Source organism: Theropithecus gelada, chromosome 8 (genome assembly GCF_003255815.1).
Source record: "Theropithecus gelada isolate Dixy chromosome 8, Tgel_1.0, whole genome shotgun sequence".
In the NCBI taxonomy this organism is placed as follows: domain Eukaryota; kingdom Metazoa; phylum Chordata; class Mammalia; order Primates; family Cercopithecidae; genus Theropithecus; species Theropithecus gelada.
Window position 1 is genome coordinate 100,470,389 of NC_037676.1, and position 21,680 is coordinate 100,492,068.

Sequence of the window (21,680 nt, forward strand, 5' to 3'; positions counted from 1 at the left end):
GGAAATCTGCATGTCTATTTTATTTCCATTAGAAAAATATTATCTATATTAAATTTTGGTCCACTTTCTTCTCCTTGACCTCAAATTTAAACACTTAAATTTTACTCAAGAAAGAGCAGAATCACATACCTGACATGAAAACTAAATCGTTCACATCATTAGTTTGAATTAGATATGTTCTCGATTATTTCTCAGGAATAATTACTCTTCTTTCCTACCTGTTATTTCTCTTTTATTTATTGAGTAACTATGTAATGGGTATCTCTTTCCTATATTCAGTAATACAGGTGTAATTTAAAACAGTAACTGGATTCCTTCTCTAATCTTCAATTCATGTTCAACTCTCCTTATTATATGGTATTTCCATAATAACTTCAGATATTTTCATCAAGCTCACACTGTCATCAATTGTGAAAATTAAAAGGTTAATTAAGATGTTACATCAATTGTAAAATTAAAATGTTAACAAGTCCAGACTACAAAGCACTGGCCCACTTATAGTGATGCTGTTGTCAGCGGTCCTTGGACAGCTACTGCTTCGATTTCAATTCGACTACCCTGTGAGGAAAACAAAACAATTTGTTTTAATCATTTTGTACAAATTGCAAACTCTATAATACCTACTAAAAACATGAAACTAATAGCAATATAACATTTTTAACGTTAAGCTTTTCAAGGAAGGAAAGGAGAAGGAAATATTCACCAAGAATCTATAATAGACCAGGTTACCATGCTAAGTATATTCATATACTATATTAGCTTATATGATTCTCACAGCAGCCCTATTAGAGAGATATTTTCCTGTCAATTCACAGAATGATATGCTGAAGTGTAGAAGGAGTAATTAACTCATCTCAGTCACAAGCTAGATAGCAGAGGTTGAACCCTTGTCTTTTGATTCCAAGTTCAGAGCTCTTTCTACTACAACCAGTACCTTAATAGGTCTGATAATGATCATTCCAAGTAACAACTAATTAAAGCAATACAAATTACACTCTTAAAACATAATTTTTCTTTAGTAGAAACTGCAAGTAGAAGTCAGTAAGAGCTGCTTTTTTATAGGCAGGAATATCGTGCTGCTAAGCTTCGAGTTAGAGTAGCAAAATCAAAATGGTGAGAAATATGTGTGCCCCTGGTTTAGAGATTATTTTTCTAGTGGAAGGTTTAGATTCCTTTTCTTTCCTTTTTTTTTTTTTTTTGAGACGGAGTCTAGCTCTGTCGCCCAGGCTGGAGTGCAGTAGCGTAATCTCGGCTCACTGCAAGCTCCGCCTCCCGGGTTCACACCATTCTCCTCCCTCAGCCTCCTGAGTAGCTGAGACTACTGGCGCCCGTCACCACGCCGGTCTAATTTTTTTGTATTTTTAGTAGAGACGGGGTTTCACTGTGTTAGCCAGGATGGTCTCCATCTCCTGACCTTGTGATCCGCCCGCCTCGGCCTCCCAAAGTGCTGGTATTACAGGCGTGAGCCATCGTGCCCGGCCTTTTCTCACAATTTAAGTATTTTGATTTTGATTCTATGTTCACGTGTTGTCTTAAAAGGTTTTTTTTTTCATGCATGTAATATAGGGTATTTCCTTTCAGACTTTAAGTCCCTGGGGAAGCAGGATCTATCTCTTTTCTTTTCTTTTTTTTTTTTTTAGAGACAAGGTCTCACTGTTACCCAGGCTGCAGCACAGTGGTTCGATTACAGCTCACTGCAGCTGTAATCTTCTGGGTTCAAGTGTTCCTCCCACCTCAGCCTCCCAAGTAGCTGGGACTACAGGTGTGCACCACCACCATGCATGGCTAATTTTAATTTTTTGTTTTTTGTAGAGATGGCTGTCTTGCTATGTTGCCCAGGCTGGTCTAGAACTCCGGGCCTCAAGCGATCCTCCTGTGTTGGCCTCTCAAAGTATTGGGATTACAGGGGTATGCCACCCTACCCAGGCTACTTCTTTTAAGTTTCCTTTCACAGTGCTTAGTTTACTTATAGAAGGAAAACAATGTAGAAATTGAAAACTGTGTACATTAGTCATTTAAAGTGTACTTACTTTGGGCAAAGCAGCAACTTGGTAAGCAGCTCTAGCAGGAAAATTACTCTTGAAATCTGAATTTAAAAGAATTTCATTTTTTTAATAGAGAAGAGTTGAAAAAATAAAGATCAAGTGAAAAATTTTATTTTAGTTTTCAGATATTGTATTGTTATTCAATATTCTACAATTAAGAATCTGGCAAGTGCTTCATATACTAGTCAGTTCTTAGATATAAGCAACATTTTATTTTTATTTTTTTGAAACAGAGTCTCGCTCTGTCACCCAGGTTGGAGTGAAGTGGTGCGATCTCAGCTCACTGCAACCTCTGTCTCCCACGTTCAAGAGATTCTCCTGCCTCAGCCTCCCGAGTAGCTGGGATTATAGGTGTGCACCACCACGCTTGGCTCATTTTTGTATTTTTAGTAGAGATGGGGCTTTGCCATGTTGGCCAGACTGGTCTCAAACTCCTGATGTCAAATGATCCACCCACCTCAGCCTCCCAAAGTGCTGGGATTACAGATGTGAGCCACTGCACCTGGCTTTAAGCAACATTTTAAAAAAGAGGCTCACTATCAGATTTGTTTGATAAAATATTTTGCCATATGATTCCTACCATAGTTAATACTTTTTAAAATCTCTTAGCTTTCTGGCAAAAAAAAAAAAAAAAAAAAAGAAATACGTACTCTAACATTTTGATCTTGTTTGATGTGGAGTTTTGTTTTTAAAGTGATATTTATAAACTATTTATCTAAATAGGGAACAAGTGCCCATCTCCAGCAATTTTGGCAAGTACTTCCTCTGCCAACTTTGGTCTTTTCTAGTCATTTCTTCAGGAGATAATAAGTAATGATGCTTTTTCCATGTTATACCTTTGCCTCATCCCACTAGGTGGTGGGGACACCAATTTTCTCCACTATGACATCAATGTTAATAATAGCTAACATTTACTCAGTGCTTATAACACACCAGCATCTAAGTGCTTTACATGTTGTACTGACTCATTTAATCATTCCAACAATCCTATAAGGTAGGAGTATATTATCTCCATTTTGCATATGAGAAAACCAAGGCTTAGAAATATTAAGTAACTAACTAATGAGTCTGAGAGAGCCAGGATAAAGATGGTGGCTGGACCATACAGCAATAGTAAATAAAACCTATGTGTAAAAAACTTTTTAGGAGAGTTTAAAAAGCCTGAAAAGGGTTTAATGAAATTAAACTTTTGAAAAATGGGTATGTAGGGTTTCACTACATTGTTTTAGGGAATGCAATAGAAATATCTTAGGACTTTTTCATGGGGGGTATACAACCTATTTCCAATCAGATTATTAATTCTTTTAGGACAAGATCTATGACCATTTCTTTAGCATCTCCTACCACTCTTAATTCATAATACACATTCATTAATGTGACCAGATTTATTTCTTTTTAAAAATGGAAAATAGGAATAAAGCCAAATTACTTACACTGTTTGTAGATTTCATTGACAGTATTGAAGTCATTTATGTCAGCCAGAAGAACAGTTGTTTTCACCACTAGAAGATACAAACATTGTCATTAGGTTTAGTTATTTGGTCTGACCCAAAATATTACTTAGAAAAGGACTATATGATTCTGAGACTGTCTTGATTAAAATGGGACTGAAATGGGACCAAAGAAGTGAAGGAGAACAGTTGCTGTTTAAAACAACTTTTAAGTAGCAACAAAGACATGGCACGGCATATTACTGGATGCCATATATTTTTGAAAAAGACCAAAGAAATATCAAAAAGAAATGTGAAATAATATCAAATTGCTCACCATTAGTGAAGTCACAGCCTGCAGCTTTCAGAATTTCACCCATGTTTTTAAGAGCCTGTGAACCAAGCCAAGAAAGGCCTAAGTCACTGATATGAGATTTAAAGCTTTAATTACATTCAATTAATCATCTTTTACTAATACCTCCTTAAATAGCTTATGTTGCAGAAAAATCTTCTCTACTCTTGTTAGGAAGCTTACAAGTGTGTTTCTTGGCTTCCCTTTAATAGAATGAGTCTTTCTGAAATACAGTGAGAAGGTTGTCTCCTTTTGTGCATAAAAAGACTGGGTTGAAGTCCCTTCTTCAGTGCTAAAATGTGTTAATTGTTCGGCCAATGTCCACAGAAATAATTTCTGGGGTTCTTCATTTGATACCACTTCAAGGATAAGGATGAGATAGTAAGCATTAAAACATGTTTTCTTTTAAAGCAATATTTGACTTTAAAGGGTTCTTTTTCCTTTTTCTCAAAAAATGATATTAGTAAATTATATAACTGTTTGAGACACTGGCTTCTGGAAAAGCATCTTTTTTTGGATTCATTCTTCCTTCCCACTTTGCTGGTCACAATGTAATATTTCATTATATTCTTGTGTCTTTTAAAATAATCTTCTAAATAGGTAATACATGGATATGGCAACAACAACAACAAACTCAAAAGCTATTAAAAAAGCTTATATAGTGTAAAGATCTCTCTCACCCTTCTCTCTCTCCCCCATGTTTCCCACCTCAGAGGTAACCACTGTTCCTAATTTATTGTATATCCTTCTAGGTACAGTCAATGCTTATGTTACATATTTTTAAACATAAAAGCACACATGGTAGCATACTGTGCATGCTGTTCTGCATCTTGGTTTTATTACCATGAAACAATTTACGTTGGAGATCTTTCCACATTACTTTAGTTGTATTGATCTAGCATAATTTATTCAACCGGTTCTTTATGAGTGGACATTTAGGTTTTTAAAAATCTTTCAGCTAGGCCAGGTCCGGTGGCTCACGCCTGTAATCTCAGCACTTTGGGAGGCTGAGGTGGGTGAAGCATGAGGTCAGGAGATCGAGACCATCCTGGCTAACATGGTAAAACCCCATCTCTACTAAAAATACAAAAAAATAAGCCAGATGTGGTGGCGGGCACTTGTAGTCCCAGTTACTTGGGAGGCTGAGACAAGAGAATTGCTTGAACCTGGAAGACAGAGGATGCAGTGAGCTGAGATCACGACACTGCACTCCAGCCTGGGCAACAGAGCGAGGCTGTCTCACAAAAACAAAACAAAACAAACTTTCAGCATTATATGACTCAGTAAATGCATAAAATTATAGTTTATTGTTTTATTTTATTTTACTTTTTGAGACAGTGTCTTGCTCTGTGTCCCAGGCTGGAGTACAGTGGTGCGATCTTGGCTTACTGCAACCTCCACCTCCCAGGTTTAAGTGATTCTCCTGTATCAGCTTCCTGAGTAACGGGAACTACAGGCATGTACCACCTCACTGGGTTAATTTTTTTTTCTTTTTTTTTTGAGACGGGGTCTTGCTCTGTCGCCCAGGCTGGAGTGGAGTGGTGCGATCGAAGAGTTGGAAATTTGATGGACCATGAATCATCTAACAACCAAAAGAGAGATTCCACCTCCTTAACACTAAAGTCACCTTAAACCTGAATCATTGACATCAGATGACATGCTGCCACTTCTACATGGATTGGGAAATTTTCTTTTCAGGGCCACTGACCTGCCCCTCTTAAAAAAAAAAAAAAAAAAAAATTACCACCACAGAAGTAAAAAGTCAACATTTAAAAAAATAAGCATGTGGAATATAATTCTAATTATATGTTGCTCACTGCAACTTCCGCCTTCCAAGCTCAAATGATTCTCATGCCTTAGCCTCCTGAGTAGCTGGGACTACAGGCACATGCCACCACACCTGGCTAATTTTTGTATTTTCAGTAGAGACAGGATTTCACCATGTTGGCCAGGCTGGTCTTGAACTCCTGACCTCAAGTGATCTGCCAGCCTCGGCCTCCCAAAGTGCTGGGATTACAGGCATGAGCCATTGTGCCTGGCCTCCCCTGGCTAGTTTTTGTATTTTTAGTAGAGATGGGGTTTCACCATGTTGTCCAGGCTAGTCTTGAACTCCTGACCTCAAGTGATCTGCCAGCCTCGGCCTCCCAAAGTGCTGGGATTACAGGCGTGAGCCACCATGCCTGGCTTACATTATGGTTTAATTATATTTATTGGATTAGAATTATATTCCCCACCATGCTTATTTTTTAAAATGTTGACTTTTTACTTCTGTGGTGGAAATTTTTTTTTTTTTTTTTTTTGAAGAGGGGCAGGTCAGTGGCCCTGAAAAGAAAATTTCCCAATCCATTTGGAAGTGGCAGCATGTCATCTGACGTCAATGATTCAGGTTTAAGGTCACTTTAGTGTTAAGGAGGTAGAATCTCTCTTTTGGTTGTTAGATGATTCATGATCCATCAAATTTCCAACTCTTAGATCGAAAACTACGTTAAATCAAGCAGTAAGTAGTTTAAAAAAACATTTATCTGTTAATCTCTATAAAACAAATCAGGGAAGTGGATTCTTAATACTCTCCAACCTTAAAAAGGTAGAAGAAAAGGAAACTTCAAATTTGGAAAATGACTTACTTGTTTAGCTTCTTCTGCTACCCCTCCTGACACAAGCTGTCCACTTGAAGGGTCCATGCCTATCTGTCCTGAAATGTAAATCGTCCTGTCGACTAACACAGCTTGACTGCAATAAACAGAAAGCTAGTGTATTTATATAAGTATAAAACATAAAATTCAATGCTAGAAGACTTTTTTGATAGGACAGACAAGTACAAATGGTTAAAAAAAAAAAAAAAGATACATTGGACTTCACGAAAATTAAAAACTTTTATTTACCAAAGGTATCTTTTTTTTTTTTTTTTTTTGAGACGGAGTCTTGCTCTGTCGTCCAGGCTTGAGTGCAGTGGCACGATCTCGGCTCACCATAAGCTCTGCCTCCTGGGTTCATGCCATTCTCCTGCCTCAACCTCCCAAGTAGCTGGGACTACAGGTGCCCGCCACCACGCCTGGCTAATTTTTTTTTGTAGTTTTAGTAGAAATGGGGTTTCACCGTGTTAGCCAGGATGGTCTTGATCTCCTGACCTTGTGATCCGCCCGCCTCGGCCTCCCAAAGTGCTGGGATTACAGGTGTGAGCCACCGCGCCCGGCCTATCAAAGATACCTTTAAGAAAATGAAAAGGGGCTGGGTGCTGTAATCCTAGTGCTTTGGGAGGGTGAAGCAGGAGGATTGCTTGGGACCAGGAGTTTGCGACCAGCCTGGGCAACCACTCAGTCTCTACAAAAAAACAATGAAAAACAGCCGAGTATGGTGACGCACACCCGTGGTCCCAGCTACTCAGGAGGTTAGGGTGATTGAATTGCGTAAGCCCAGGAGTTGAAGGCTGCAGTGAGCCATGTGTATATCACTGCGCTCCAGCCTCAGTTGGCACTGGGTAACAGACAGAGACCCAAAATAAAAAAAGGGGTTGGGGGAAGAAAAAGCAAGTGATAGATTGGGAGAAAAATATTTGCAAAACATATACCTAATAAAGTACCTATATCCAGAATATAAGAAGAACTCTTATAAGTCAATAATGTGAAGACAACCCAATGAAATATGAGCAAATGATACTTTACAAAAGAAAACATACAAAGAGTTAGAGTACATTAAATTTGCTCAACATTATTAGTCATTAGAGAAATGCAAAGCAAAACCACACACTAAGACATCACTGATAAAACAAGCATTGGCAATGATGGGGAGCAACCCTCATACACTGTTGGTAGGAATGCAAAATGGTACAGCCACTTTAGAAAATAGTTTGGCAGTTTCTTTAAAAATTTAAACATATATTTGACATACAACCCAGCAAACTCTTCTTTCAGAGACAGGGTTTTGCTCTGTCACCCAGGCTGGAGTGCAGTGGTAGGATGGTGGCTCACTGAAGCCTTGACTTCCCAGGCCCAAGCGATCCTCCCATCTCAGCCTCCCAAGTAGCTGGGACTAAAGGTGTGCACCACCATGCCTGGCTAATTTTTTATTTTATTTTTTATTTATTTTGCTTTTTTGTAGAGATGAGGTCTTGCTGTGTTGCCTAGGCTTGTCTCAAACTCCTGGACTCAAGTGATCCTCCTGCCTTGGCCTCCTAAAATACTGGGATTACAGGCTTGAGCCTCAACTCAGCAATTTCTTTCCTAAGCAACTATCAAAGAGAAATGAAAACATATGTCCAAAGACTTTATGTGAATGTTCAGAATAGCATTATTTATAGCAAAAATGGAAGATGCACACACACGCACCCACTGATAGATCCAACAAAGGACTATATATTGTCTTATTTCACTTAAATGAAACCTTAGAAAGGACAATAGCAACAGCAGATGATTAACTGTTGTCTGGGGCCAGGGGTGATCATAAATGGGTACAAGGGAATTTTTTGGGAGTGATGGAAATGTTCTAAAATTTGACTATTATAGTGGATGCCTGATTCTATACATTTACCAAAACTCATGGAACACTACGTGAGTAACTTAATTAAAATGGGTAACTTGTTGTTTTGAGATGGAGTCTCACTCTGTCACCCAGGCTGGAGTGCAGTGGCACAATCTTGGCTCACTGCAACCTCCGCCTCCGCGTTCAAACAATTCTCCTGCCTCAGCCTCCCAAGTAGCTGGGATTACAGGCGTGAGCCACCACGCCCAGCTAATTTTTGCATTTGTAGTAGAGATGGGGTTTTGCCATGTTGGCCAGGCTGGTCTTGAACTCCTGACCTCAGGTGATCCACCCACCTCGGCCTCCCAAAGTGCTGGGATTACAGTTGTGGGCCACCACACCCAGCCATTAAAATGGGTAACTTTTATAAGTAACTTATACCTCAATATAGCTGTAAAGCAAAAAAATGCAATTTCAAGAGCACTTTTAAAAACATAAGTAGTCATGGGGGCAGTTTCCCCCCTGCTGTTCTCGTGATAGTGAGTTCTCACGTGATCTAACAGTTTTATAAGTGTCTGACAGTTCCTCCTACACACGCACACTCTCTCTTGCCTGCCATCATATATGATGTGCCTCTTCCCCTTCCGCCATTATTGTAAGTTTCTTGAGGTCTCCCCAGCCATGCGGAACGGTGAGTCAATTAAGCCTCTTTTCTTTATAAATAATTGGGTTGTATCTTTATAGCAGTGTGAAAACGAACTAATACAATTTCATTTCTGCAAAGTGCTTACTTCTGTAACTAACTTTTTCTGTTATGAAGATGTTAAATTTCAGAAGTAGGATAAAATCACAGGAAAAAGAATACAATACATTGATACCTGAAAAAAGCCAAACAAGTCCACTTTTTATAGGAATCATATTAGTTTTGGGATGAAGAAAGCCTGTCTGTTTTTTTAAGATGTTGAAGAAAGAAACCTTAATGTAATTTTAATTTAAAAGTGAAATGTGGTAGGGCATGGTGGCTCATACCTATAATCCCAGCACTTTGGGAGGCTGAGGCGGGCAGATCACTTGAGGTCAGGAGTTCAAGGCCAGCCTTGCCAACATGGGGAAATCCTGTCTCTATTAAAAAACACAAAACTTAGCCAATGGTGGTGCACACCTGTAATTCCAGCTACTTGGGAGGCTGAGGCATGAGAATTACTTGAACCTGGGAGGTTGTAGTGAGCCAAGATTGCATTACTACACTCCAGCCTGGGCGACAGAGGAAGACTCTGTATCAAAAAAAAAAAAAAAATAAAGAAAGAAAAAAAAAAGTGAAATTTGTTTTAAAATTTCCATGCTTATTTATAAATTTAAGATAGTCTCATTTTAATCCTCTTCTTTTAGTTCCCTATTCTTCCATTTTCCAACATGCTCCAAACTTTCCTCTTTTATTTCATGAAGTTTTCCCTGGTCTTCTTGACCACATCTTTTGTTTTCCTTTATAATTTATTTTTGAATAGGAGTTCATATGGTTCAAAAATCCAGAAAATATACAAAGAATTGCAGTGAAAAGTCTTTCTTCCATTCTTGTTCCCTATTTGCTCAGTTCCCAGCCCAGAACCATTGTTCTTCTTTAGGTATTCATCCAGTCTCTTTAATGAACAGAAAACCAAAACAAATATATATTTTCTCTTTTCTTTTACATAAAATATGGTATATTAAACGTTCTTGTACACTTTGTTTTTTTCACTCAACAGAATATCATGAAGATCTTTCCATAAGTATATGTAGAGTGCTTCCTCATTTTTTGAAACAGCTACGTATGTTTTACAATATGGATATACTTTATTTAATTAGTCACCATTACTTCCAAAATTTTGTTATAAATAAAACTACACTAAACACACACACACACACACACACATACACACACACACTTTCCCTAAGTAATTAAGCTTTTCTTTCTCCTGGATTCCAGGAGTGCTCTGGTTGTATCTTCCTTATACTATGTACAGGATCCTGCCTTGTGTTGTAACTCATCCTGTTATTATCCTATCTCCCAAGGTATCTTAGACTCTAAACTCCTTGAGTTTGGGGTAATGTCTTACCATGTCTCTGTAGCTCTGTAGGGTGTAGGTGATTCTTTGCATACAGTAGGCACACTATAACTACTTGCTGATGTTTTGCTCTTTAACCACTTAGCATAAACAATTTTGGTTGTCAGTGAATGTCTTTTCAGCAGGACCTGTCGACTTACAGCAAATGCTTTGGAGAGAGCTAAGGAGGTATGTTTAAACTTGGTAACATGATTCAGAAAGTCTAGAAAGTTTTCTCAGCTATCTGGCTTTCACACTGGTCCACAAATAGATAACTACTGAGTTTGTTAATTCGTAATCTTTTCTCGGGTTAAATAATACCATCAGTAACACTGTTTTTTATTAACTGTCCTGTGTAGAATTAGGCCGTCTGCCCTAGGTCCTGTGCAAAGTGCCTTCAGCTTTCCCCATATCTGAAACACACTTTAAGACCAAATGCATTATTATTTATCAGAAACTTCATGGTAGTAAAAAGAAACTCTTTTATTTTCAAAATATAAAAAGTAAGCACTGGAGCTGAGTCCATCTGAGCTATGTGAGTTATCTCTTATAGATCTAAAGAGGTTTGTTCATAAGAATAATTGTCCAGTTGACACCTTCTGAGCATAAGAATCCTACTATCCAAAGACATGTGGTTGGACTTCAGAAAATTTAAAAGTGCATTGTTCTACTTCCAGGTTAAAGGGTAATCACACTTTCAAAAGCGTTCTAATAATTCTCACATCATAGTCTATGCCACACGGGCTACTGCTTCAAAAATTTATAATTATGAGGACGGTGTGCAATATGCGCAATGCAAAGCAATGCAATGTTGAAATCTTTCAAGGTTCTGTCTGGAAGTATTCCTGAAATGTGCAGAGTTGATTGGCTAATTAGTGACAACACCCCATCCATTCCAATGCCAGAGACTGAAAGTTCAACACATTTGAATTCTTCCTGAAGAGGACCCAGGATTCTCAAAAAGTGTACTCACTACGCACTTCATGCACAAAAACTCGTTTCCAAAAGGTTCCTAAAACATGTCCAATTAACTTTATCAGAATATAAGTAGTTAGTTGGAGTTTGTTTTTTTCTTAAACATTAACTATTGAAAATAAGCACGATTTCTAGTCACCAAATGCACAAGAGGCACAATGTCCTGGAAGTCTCCATACCACGAAGCTGGTTGGTAGCTTTTTTTTCTTGTCATATTGGCACATTCACACGATGATTCCCTTCCTTTTTGCTTTCAGCTTTATAAAGACAGTTGACTCCCACTCACCTTCAAGTCAACAAGGAACATTACTGTTATGCTTTCCTTCTTGAACAAAGTCCACAGAGTATCTCTAAATAGGTCAAGGAAGGGGTATACTCTTTAGCAGGCTCCAGGACAAAGTGTCTCTAATAATCACTTTGATTTGGTTGTGTCCCTCTTGTTTGAAGGTAAAAGTGTTTTTTTAAAATGCTATTACTGTGTGATTGAGAGAAAGACATTAGGGCAGAAGGAGAAAAAAGATTACAAATTTTCACTTGCAATATCCCCTAACTATTCTCACTCTCTTAACCTCCAAATTTCTATCGGAATTACTATCAGAATTATCTTCTTAAAAGATCTGATCATGTTCCACCCTGTTTAAAAACATTTAGCCTGGGCAATGTGGTGAAACCCCAGCTCTACAAAAAATACAAAAATTATCTGGGCATGGTGGCTTGTAGTCCCAGCTACTTCGGAAGCTGAGGTGGGAGAATGGCTTGAGCTCAGGAGGTTGAGGCGACAATAAGCCATGATCCTGGCTCCAGCCTGGGTAACAGAGCGAGACACTGTCTCAACACACACACATACAAAAACACAACCATAACAAAAAAACACATTTGATTGTTCCTCATTATATACAAAATAAAGTTTATATTCTTCCATTTAGTATTGGAAACCACCACAACCTGTATCTTGCTAAACTCTCTTTTTTTTTTTTTTTTTTTTTTTAGACAGAGTCTCGCTCTGTAGCCCAGGCTGGAGTGCAGTGACGCGACCTCGGCTAACCACAGTCTCTGCCGTCCAGGTTCAAGCAATTCTCTGCCTCAGCCTCCCGAGTAGCTGGGATTACAGGCATACACCACCATGCCCAGCTAATTTTTTTTTTTTTTTTTGTATTTTTAGTAGAGATGGGGTTTCACCATCTTGGCCAGGCTGGTCTTGAACTCCTGACCATGTGATCCACCCACCTCTGCCTCCCAAAGTGTTGGGATTACAGTCGTGAGCCACTGCGCCCGGCCAAAATCTAATTTTTATTGGTCACTTTTATTTAATTCCCACAATAATCTTATCAAGTGGTATTATTTATGCCCATTTAGAAGACAAAGAAGCAAACTAAGAGAGGTTAAGTCACTCTGCAAGGTTATATAATTGAAAAGAGGCAAAACAAAAATTCAAATCCAAATTCCAACTCTTAATCAGTATTCTCAAAGGAGTCAGTCATACACAGTGAAACACAGTAAGAAAATGACTCCTTTTCCAATTTTTTTTCAATCTACACCAAGGACAACAAAGTAAATGATTAAGACTAGGCTCTAGTACCCATTTCCTAAATTCAAATTTTGTTACATCACTTTTTAGTGGTGTAACTTTTGGCAAATTATTTAATTTTGCACACATCAGTTTCTTCAACCGAAAAATGGGGACTATAATACAACCATGCATATAAATCACTTAGAACCATGCCTGGTGCTGACCAGGCGTGGTGGCTGACACCTGTAATCCCAGCACTTTGGGAAGCCGACGTAGGTGGATCACTTTAGGTCAGGAGTTCAATGCCAGCCTGACCAACACAGTGAAACCCTATCTCTACTAAAAATACAAAAATTATCCGAGTGTGGTGGCACATGCCTATAACCCCAGCTACTTGGGAGGCTGAGACATGAGAATCACTGGAATCTGTGGGGTGGAGGTTGCAGTGAGCCGAGATTGTGCCACTGTACTCTAGCCTGAGCAACAGAGCGAGACTCTGTCTCAAAAAAAAAAAAAAAAAAAAAAGAATAGTGCCCGATGCTGCTGAGTAAGCATCAGTAAATGTTAGCAATGATGATTCTACCCCATTTGATTACATCAAGGAGAAAAAAAATCATCTTTAGAAAACAAATTAAAACATCAATTGAAAGTTTTTAATTAAACTTTTTTTTTTTTTTAAATAGAGATGGGGTCTCACTATGTTGCCCAGGCTGGTCTTGAACTCCTGACCTCAAGCAGTCCTCTCACCTTGGCCTCCCACAGTGCTGGGATTACAGGCGTGAGACACAGTACCAGCCTAAAGAAACCTCACTCTTAACAAAGAGAGAGCAGGCCTCAGATTTTGAACCAACTGTAATGTCTAGTCCAGCTAAAATTTAATAACACCTTTTTTAAAATTGAGTTTATTTTTTACTATTACTTTCTATTGAAATGTTTTCTATTTCGTGTACTGTTGTAAAGTTTCCCTTTTCAATTAACTTGTTAAATAAAATGAAGTGAGCCATCTCAAAGAAATAGGTTAAGTAAATTATAAGTGATATACAGATTTGGCAAACAAACAAAAAAGATAGAAGTAGCACTTGAATTATGAAAACTTTCTCCCCAAAATCTTTATACCATGCATTCTTCTACCTCCATGCCCTCACTCAAGCCATTCCCTCTACCTGACTTCTACCTCCACGCCCTTCACTCAATGACTTCCTGTTGAAATCCTTAATAATTTAAAAATCAAACTTCACAACACTACTATAAATGACAAAACCAACCTTCAAAACCAAAGGACTACCTCTCACAAGGAACCTTCCTAAATCTTCTCTTTCCTCTTCCACCCCAAGTTAAAATCAATATGTCTTTTTTCTGCTTTACTCCCTACCCCACTTGCCCTCTCACTCCCACTGCATTTTATTTCCAAGTTTTCTATAATAATTCCTGTTCTGCCACATCTCAGTGCCTTTTCTCACAGCAGTAGGTTTAAAGGAGGGAGCTAGGGCTTGACTTCAAATCAAAATGTCACTTGTAGACTCTCTGACCTTGACTTTGAGCTTCAGTTTTCTTTTTGTAAAATGGGGATGGGACTTAAGAGACGGTGGTTGTCATGGTGCCTGGCATAGAGCATGTGCTAAATTAAAATGTTCATTTTTCTTTTCCCCATATATATTAATATTTTTCACACTGGGTTGTCTTTATACATTTTTGTACTCCTAAGTGCTTGGCATATAGTAGGCATTCAATGCACATCTATAAGAGTTTCAGCTGTAGAAGTTTTCCCACTTTGGTTCTTTAACAGTGAGCAGATACTATAAACTGTATTTTAAATAGAAAAAAATTGAAAAAGGGTTGCGAAGTATACTTTAGTGAAGAATTAAAAATAAACAAAAAATTATCTTTGAAAAAGAAAGTATCCAACAATGCATATGATAAGATCCAATAGTTTTAAAGCTGAGACATTTTAAGAATATGAAGCTTAAAAATAAAATTAACTTTTCCATTTAAAAGCACTTCTGACAAGTGGAAACAAAAGCACAAGTGGAAACAAACACAGGTTAGACTTTCTGGCCAGTATACATATATTTAGCTAGAGTATGTTGGCACAGTCTTAGAAAATAATGTTTGCTACGATTTGTATTTAGTAGTGGGAAATAAGAATGGGCAATGAATTGATAAACATTACAGTGCATTTCCATATGTTGTAGAAACCAGTGGCTTGTGTAGATGTGCAGGGATTTGCTAAGCATTTCTGTTAAAGGAACTCAGCTCTCCACAGAAGAGACAACCACATCTGTTGACAGGGCTCTTCTCAATTGAGAGGGCTCTGTTTCCTCTTCCACCCCAAGTTAAAATCAATTTGTCTTTTTTCTCCTTTACTGCCTACCCTACTTGCCCTCTCACTCCCATTGCATTTTATTTCCAAGTTTTCTGTAATAATTCCTGTTCTGCCACATCTCAGTGCCTTTTCTCACAGCAGGAGGTTTAAAGGAGGGAGCTGTTGATGGGGTTCTTTTCAATTGAGAGAGGGGTAGACCAAGTATGAAGCTAATGAAAGAAGTTGGTCATAAAGGACCACATGTTTTATGATTAAATTTATAGGAAATGTCCACAATCAGCAAATCCATGAAGATGCAAGTAGATCGTCCGGGGCCGGGGGAGAGGAGAATGGGAAGTGAATGCTAATGGGCATGGGATTTATTTTTGGGGTGATGAAAATGGTTCTGAAGAAAGTGGTGATGGCTGCATAACTGTGAGTATGGTCAAAATCACTGAATTGTACATGCTAAAGGGGGTGAATCTTATGGTACGTGAATTATACCTCAATAAAGCTGTTACCAAGAAAACAAAAACTACCCCCTTCCCCCAAAAAACACAGGGTCTGAAGACTTCTAACCGGGGAGAGCTGTCTGGCAGGCTGGGTTCCGCAGCGAGGCAGCCCCAGAACGAGCAAAGTCCCGTGGAGTGCAGGCTCCCGGTCCCATCGTGGCTCCCAACTCTCTGTGGGTCTTTGGGTGCGTTGCCCCTTTCCAGGCTCAATTTCCTCGCGTGTTCGCTGGGCCTCTGACCCGGAGGGACCCCAACCGGGCCCGAATCCCCGAACCCATACGCCCCGGGTCCGTCACTGCTCCCACCAGCCTCGTTACCTGTAGGGTCCTATGGCCCCTGGAGCTTTCGCGGTGCTGATCACCCTTCTGATCAAGGACGACATGGCTAAGTCTTCCCTCTTGCAGCCCCTTCAGGAGAAGAAGCCCCAGCACCAGCCCTGCTCGCTTCTGGTGCGACTGACCAACCCTAGCAGCGCCTCTGCGGGACAGCGCCTGCTGGGGGCGGGCTCGCGCGTCATTCTGGGAATTGTAGTTTCGGCTACGCTCCAGGCCACGTGGAGGAAGCGCCTGGTCTGGCGCATGCGCTCTTCAGCGCGCTCGCCAGGCGCTTTGGCTCGGTGGGGACTGTCGTCGAGGCTTGTCATTCTGACCCGGGAAGTCCTCAGAGCGTCTGGCAGGTTGGTCGTGAGGGGCTCGTGCCTTCCAGAGGCTGTGAGTGTCGGGGGGACTGTTTGTGGTGGTCCCCCGCCCGGCGCCCGTCTCCCCTTTTCATCTTTTCTCCCTCAGACTCCTCTGACCTCTTCTTTCCTTGCTGCCTATGCCCGGGGCCCCTCTTCCTAGTGTCGCATCTCCTTCGGCCCCTGCGCTCGAGCCCCCTACGTCAGTCATTTCCCTTCATTGCCCCGCCGGGCGGAGGCCGTCCTGGGATGGATTTGCATCCCCTGTTCTGCAACCCCAAAGGACTAAGATGGGTCATTCAGGCGACCACGCTGGGATCTGGGCGTTGGTCCTCCCGTGTTCGCTTTCCTGCTCCTCCCGTGTTCCCTCCTCTAGGGTGCTCCTCGGGCTTTACAAGGTCACTATCTGAACAGAGCCCTAGTGATTGGGGTATCATTTCAGAAAGAAAGATAGTGATCTGGAATGGCCCAGATCCCTTATGAGTATTCTGCTGTGTCAGAAGGGATGGTACTTGGCTAAATATTTCTTATCCTGTTAATATTTGCATTGTAAGTACGCTTCGTTTCTTCATTTATGCGGGCACTCACAAATATATAATGAGTCCCTACTTGGTGTAAGGCACTCTGCTAGATGCTAGGAATGCAACAGTTTAAAAAAAAAAAAAAAAGTAAAATCTCTGCTTTCCCTGCTTCTTAAAGATAATATAAGAAAATCTCCTTTATTCCCTTTCATTTTGTCCTACATACTGCTTAGGTTTTGGCCTTCCTACTTCTGGCTCAGGAACCCTCTGATCTTTTTCACTGGTTTGGGGCCTGGAATAAAAGACCTTCCAATCTGGCCTCCCCTTGCCTATTCAAGTTTCATTGTCATCTACTCCCTCTTCCCACTAGAGTCCTCCTGTATTCACACAGTAGATTCCTGAATACTCTTTCTTCCTCATCTGTGCAAATTCCAGCTAACTGAAAGCCTATTTTCTCTTTGATTTTTCCTATCAATTCACATATTTTTTCTTTTTCTTCTTTCCTTCCTTTCCTTTTCTTTTTCTTTCTTTTCTTTCTTTCAAGACAGGATCTCACTCTGTCACCCCGGCTGGAGTGCAGTGGCATGATCTTGGCTCACTGAAACCTTAACCTCCTGGGCTGAAGTGATCCTTCAGCCTAAGCATCTCAAGTAGTTGGGATTACAGGTGCACGCCGGCTAATTTTTGTATTTTCTGTGGAGACAGGGCTTCTTCATGTTGGCCAGGCTGGTCTCCAACTCCTGGGCTCAAGCAATTCTCCTGCCTCAGTCTCCCAAAGTGCAGTGTAACCATCACGCCCAGCCACATTTTTTTTTCTTTCCCTTCTCCTGTTTCCTATTGTGCTGTACTGCATAATTTAGTATTTTATTATATGAGGTCCTATTTTCTAATTGTTACGTGTTTCAAGAATAGTGGACTGGAGAGGGAAGGGGCAGAAAGAAAAAAGAAGAATAGTGGATAGAGTCAGACTGCCTGGTTTGAATCTCAGCACAATCACAAGCTTAGTAGCCTTGGGCTGGTATATAGCATCTCTGGGCTTCAATTTCTTCATTTATAAGATGGGAATAATACTAGTGACCACAGAGTTGTGAGAATTAAATGAATAAGTCATGTAGAATAATGCCTGCCACATCAAGTTCTCAATGCTGCCTAAGATGACAAAATTCTTATTCTACTTTGGTATTATACACAGCCTGAAACTATTAGGCACATAGTAGGTGCCCAAAAGTTTGCTAAATTTGATTAAACTAGATAATTAAGAGATGCTTTTTATTTACAAAATAATTCACCATTTAAGTTTTTAAATAAGAAGCTACCTTGGAGCATTACAAATGATTCAACTTGTGTAAAATATTTCTTGTGAAATGAGGTACCTTTATTCTTAAGGCAGATTTTATATCAAGTCTGAATCACCAACTTTTTAGATCTAGAAGAAAATAGACCTCATCTAGTTAGTTCCCAGGTTCTCAAACTGGGAACTAACACCAAAGGTTGTGTCTGGCCAATCGGGGATACTAAGCTGTGTCAGAAAATATAACGTATCCATTTTATTTGAAGATTTGGGGAAAATATTTTTATAAAGGCAGCACATATTTAGTGCTTATTAAAGTTTTGACAAAACTGACTTGAAGGTGAAGGTAAGAGTTAAGATTCCTTCTGGAAACTTTTTTTTTTTTTTTGAGATAGGGTCTTGCTCTGTCACCCAGGCTGGAGTGCAGTAGTGTGATCAAGGCTCACTCACTGCAGCCTTGACCTCCCTGTCTCAGGCCATCTTCCCACTTCAGCCTCCTGAGTAGGTGGGACCACAAGTACATAACCATGCCCAGCTTATTTTTTGATTTTTTTGTAGAGATGAATTCTCACTATGTTGCTCAGGTTGGTTTCTAACTCCTGAGCTCAAGCAATCCTCCCACCTTGGCCTCCCAAAGCGCTGGGATTACAGGTGTGAGCCACCACACCAGGCCTCTGGAAACTTTTAAACTAAGTCCTCAGACTTCATAAAGATGCATCCTATATTCATTCCCTTTTGCTGTTAGACCACTGCTAGTTTGATTTACTCATTTTTTAATCTGGACCCAAAGCTCAGGGATGTTCCCAAGGTTATCCTAGGTTGGAGGCAGCACCAACCTTTTCTTGGCCCATTCTGATCCTGAGGGGAGCTAGAGTTCCGATGGTGTTCTTGTCTAGTCTTGCTGGTGAGTTCTGATTCAAGCAGGTAACAGTAGGTTAACTAAGTTGTTTTGTGGAATATTTGGAATGGCTTTTAATGCAGACTGATCTGAATCATGTGCTTCACTAGCCAACCAGTTCTGCAGGACTCCATTTACTTCCTTCATACTGTTTAATTTGAAAAATGTTTTTGCGTGTAGATATAGTTGTCTTTCATTTAGTTGAAATTAGTGGAGTAGACAGTGAAATGGCATCAATCCCTGCTATTTCATTTATTATTTAAGAATAATAGCTACCATAAACTAAGCATTTAGTTAGCATAAAGCCCCATGCTAAGTGAGTTGTGTATATGCATTTTGCAAAGCCAAAACCACATACAGTATGTATATGTTTGTTTATTTTTTAATTTTGAGACAGAGTCTCACTCTATCGCTCAGGCTGGAGTGCCGTGGCGTGATCTCAGCTCACCGCAACCTCCAACTCCTGGGTTCAAAGAATTCTCGTGCCTCAGCCTCAGCTGGGATTACAAGCGCATGCCATCACATCTGGCTCATTTTTGTTTTTGTTTTTTTTTGAAATGGAGTCTTGCTCTGTCACCCAGGCTGGAGTGCAGTGGCACGATCTCTCGGATCACTGCAAGCTCCGCCTCCCGGGTTCACGCCATTTTCCTGCCTCAGCCTCCCGAGTAGCTGGGACTACAGGCGCCCGCCACCACGCCCGGCTAATTTTTTGTGTTTTTAGTAGAGCTGGGGTCTCACCGTGTTAGCCAGGATGGTCTCCATCTTCTGACCTCATGATCCGCCTGCCTCGGCCTCCCAAAGTGTTGGGATTACAGGCGTGAGCCACCGCGCCCGGCCTCATTTTTGTATTTTTTAGTAGAGATGCGGTTTCACTATGTACGCCAGGCTGGTCTTGAACTCCTGGCCTCAAGTGATCCACTCGCCTTGGCCTCCCATAGTGCTGGGATTACAGGCATAAGCCATCCCACCTGGCCTGTATATAATGTTTAATTCTCACAGCAACTTTAGAGGAAGAGGCTGAGGCTGAAAGTGAGAAAGTAATTTTCCTAAGATTATGTAACTAAAAAGTATAAAGAAGGAATTTGAACGCACATCTTTCAAACTCCGTAGTGTTGTACGTGAGCGAGTTAGAGAAACGCCACACTCTGAGACGAATTTAAAAGTCCTTTATTAGCCAGCGACCCAGAGATGGCTAACCCTCAAAATTCTCTCTGCCCCAGGAAGGGGCTTGATTTTCTTTTATCCTTCGGGTTAGGAAGGGGAGGAGGAGCTCAGTTGCAACAATTCTACAGAAGTAAAAACATGTAAAAAAGTTAAAAAGATAAATGGTTATAGAGAAAAAACAGTTTCCAGGTGCAGGGGCTCTAAGTCTTTCCTAAGATGTTTTATATGGGGGCACCGCCAGACACAAACTCACGGCTTTATGATGTTATCTTTTGAGCAAAATCCTGGGAACTTCGTACATTGCTTGCTTCAGTACCTTATCAGTTAATTGGACTCTTTGATATGTTGAGAGTCTGCTTACACAAGTTAACTCCTTGAGGAAGCGGGGTGGGTAAGGAGTCCTTGAAGCCTTGTAAATGAAGGAGCGGAAAGGAGTATGTCTGGCTTTCTCAGCTAAGGGAGAGCCTATTCATGTGGCAACAAGGCTAGGTGATTAAGGGAGAGTCTGAAAACAAGGTTAAGTATTACAATAGTGAAAGCCCTTAAACGCTTTACCATATAGGCAAGTCTTAATTTTGTGCGAGGTCTTGCATTGGAAAAGGAAGTAAGTGAATGGGGGTAGTTAATTTAGTAGCTCTCAGTGGAAGTGAGCAAATTCTGATGTGATTGGCATTTTGGAAGTTTGTGCAGGTATTTTGGTTGGCATAATTGGGCTAACATTGCCGGCATTTTTTGGGCAGGGACCAGGGATGTTAGACAACCTGCTATGTGCAGAAAAGCCCCGTAGTAGCCCAGTACCTAATTTATATAAAATTATTGGTTACACAGGTTTCCCGCCCCCCCCCCCCCCCACCCCGAGATGGAGACTTGCTCTGTTGGCCAGCTTGGAGTGCAGTGGTGCGATCTGGGCTCACTGCAACCTCCACCTACCGGGTTCAAGCGATTCTCCTGTCTCAGCCTCCCAAGTAGCTGGGATTACAGGTGCAGGCCACTGCGCCCAACTAATTTTTTTTTTTTTTTTTTTTTGAGACGGAGTCTCGCTCTGTTGCCCAGGCTGGAGTGCAGTGGCTCGATCTTGGCTCACTGCAAGCTCCTCCTCCCAGGTTCACGCCATTCTCCTGCCTCAGCCTCCTGAGTAGCTGGGACTACAGGTTCCCACCATCACACCCGGCTAATTTCTTTGTATCTTTTTAGTAGAGATGGGGTTTCACCATGTTAGCCAGGATGATATCGATCTCCTGACCTTGTGATCCACCTGCCTCGGCCTCCCAAAGTGCTGGGATTACAGGCGTGATCCACCGCGCCCGGCCCACCCAACTAATTTTAGTATTTCTAATAGAGATGGGGTTTCACCATGGTGGCCAGGTTGGTCTCGAACTCCTGACCTCAAGTGATCCACCTGCCTCAGCCTCCCTAACTGCTGGGATTACAGGCATGAGCCACCGCACCTGGCCTGGTTACACAG

The 21,680-nt window shown here is 40.6% G+C and overlaps 2 protein-coding genes across 3 annotated transcripts in view; one reads left to right on the forward strand and one right to left on the reverse strand.

Annotated features, from left to right (window-relative positions):
- RIDA (reactive intermediate imine deaminase A homolog) lies at positions 1–16,141 on the reverse strand. Its single transcript, XM_025394873.1, has 6 exons — positions 15,983–16,141; positions 6,452–6,557; positions 3,813–3,867; positions 3,479–3,547; positions 2,031–2,086; positions 1–558 (listed from the first exon to the last, which is right to left on the reverse strand). The coding sequence occupies exons 1-6, from the start codon at positions 16,045–16,047 to the stop codon at positions 496–498; spliced, it is 414 nt and encodes a 137-aa protein (XP_025250658.1). The 5' UTR covers positions 16,048–16,141; the 3' UTR covers positions 1–495.
- A 102-nt stretch (positions 16,142–16,243) lies between these two features.
- The window catches only part of POP1 (POP1 homolog, ribonuclease P/MRP subunit), a 43,173-nt gene continuing 37,736 nt past the window's right edge, over positions 16,244–21,680 (forward strand). The window contains exon 1 of one of the 2 annotated variants that reach the window (XM_025395289.1): positions 16,244–16,341. The gene's annotated coding sequence lies outside the window, so the exon portion shown is untranslated. The remainder of the gene's footprint in view (positions 16,342–21,680) is intronic. The other variant, XM_025395290.1, reaches the window with a different exon arrangement.

Bases quoted from the DNA above. Each gene is read 5' to 3' on its own strand.
- RIDA (XM_025394873.1), bottom strand. From the start codon at position 16,047: ATGTCGTCCTTGATCAGAAGGGTGATCAGCACCGCGAAAGCTCCAGGG. The intron at 3,868-6,451 runs GTAAGTCATTTT...CTTGGTTCACAG, and splicing joins TAGCAGAAGAAGCTAAACAA to GCTCTTAAAAACATGGGTGA. The intron at 559-2,030 runs GTAAGTACACTT...TTTTCCTCACAG, and splicing joins AAGTTGCTGCTTTGCCCAAA to GGTAGTCGAATTGAAATCGA.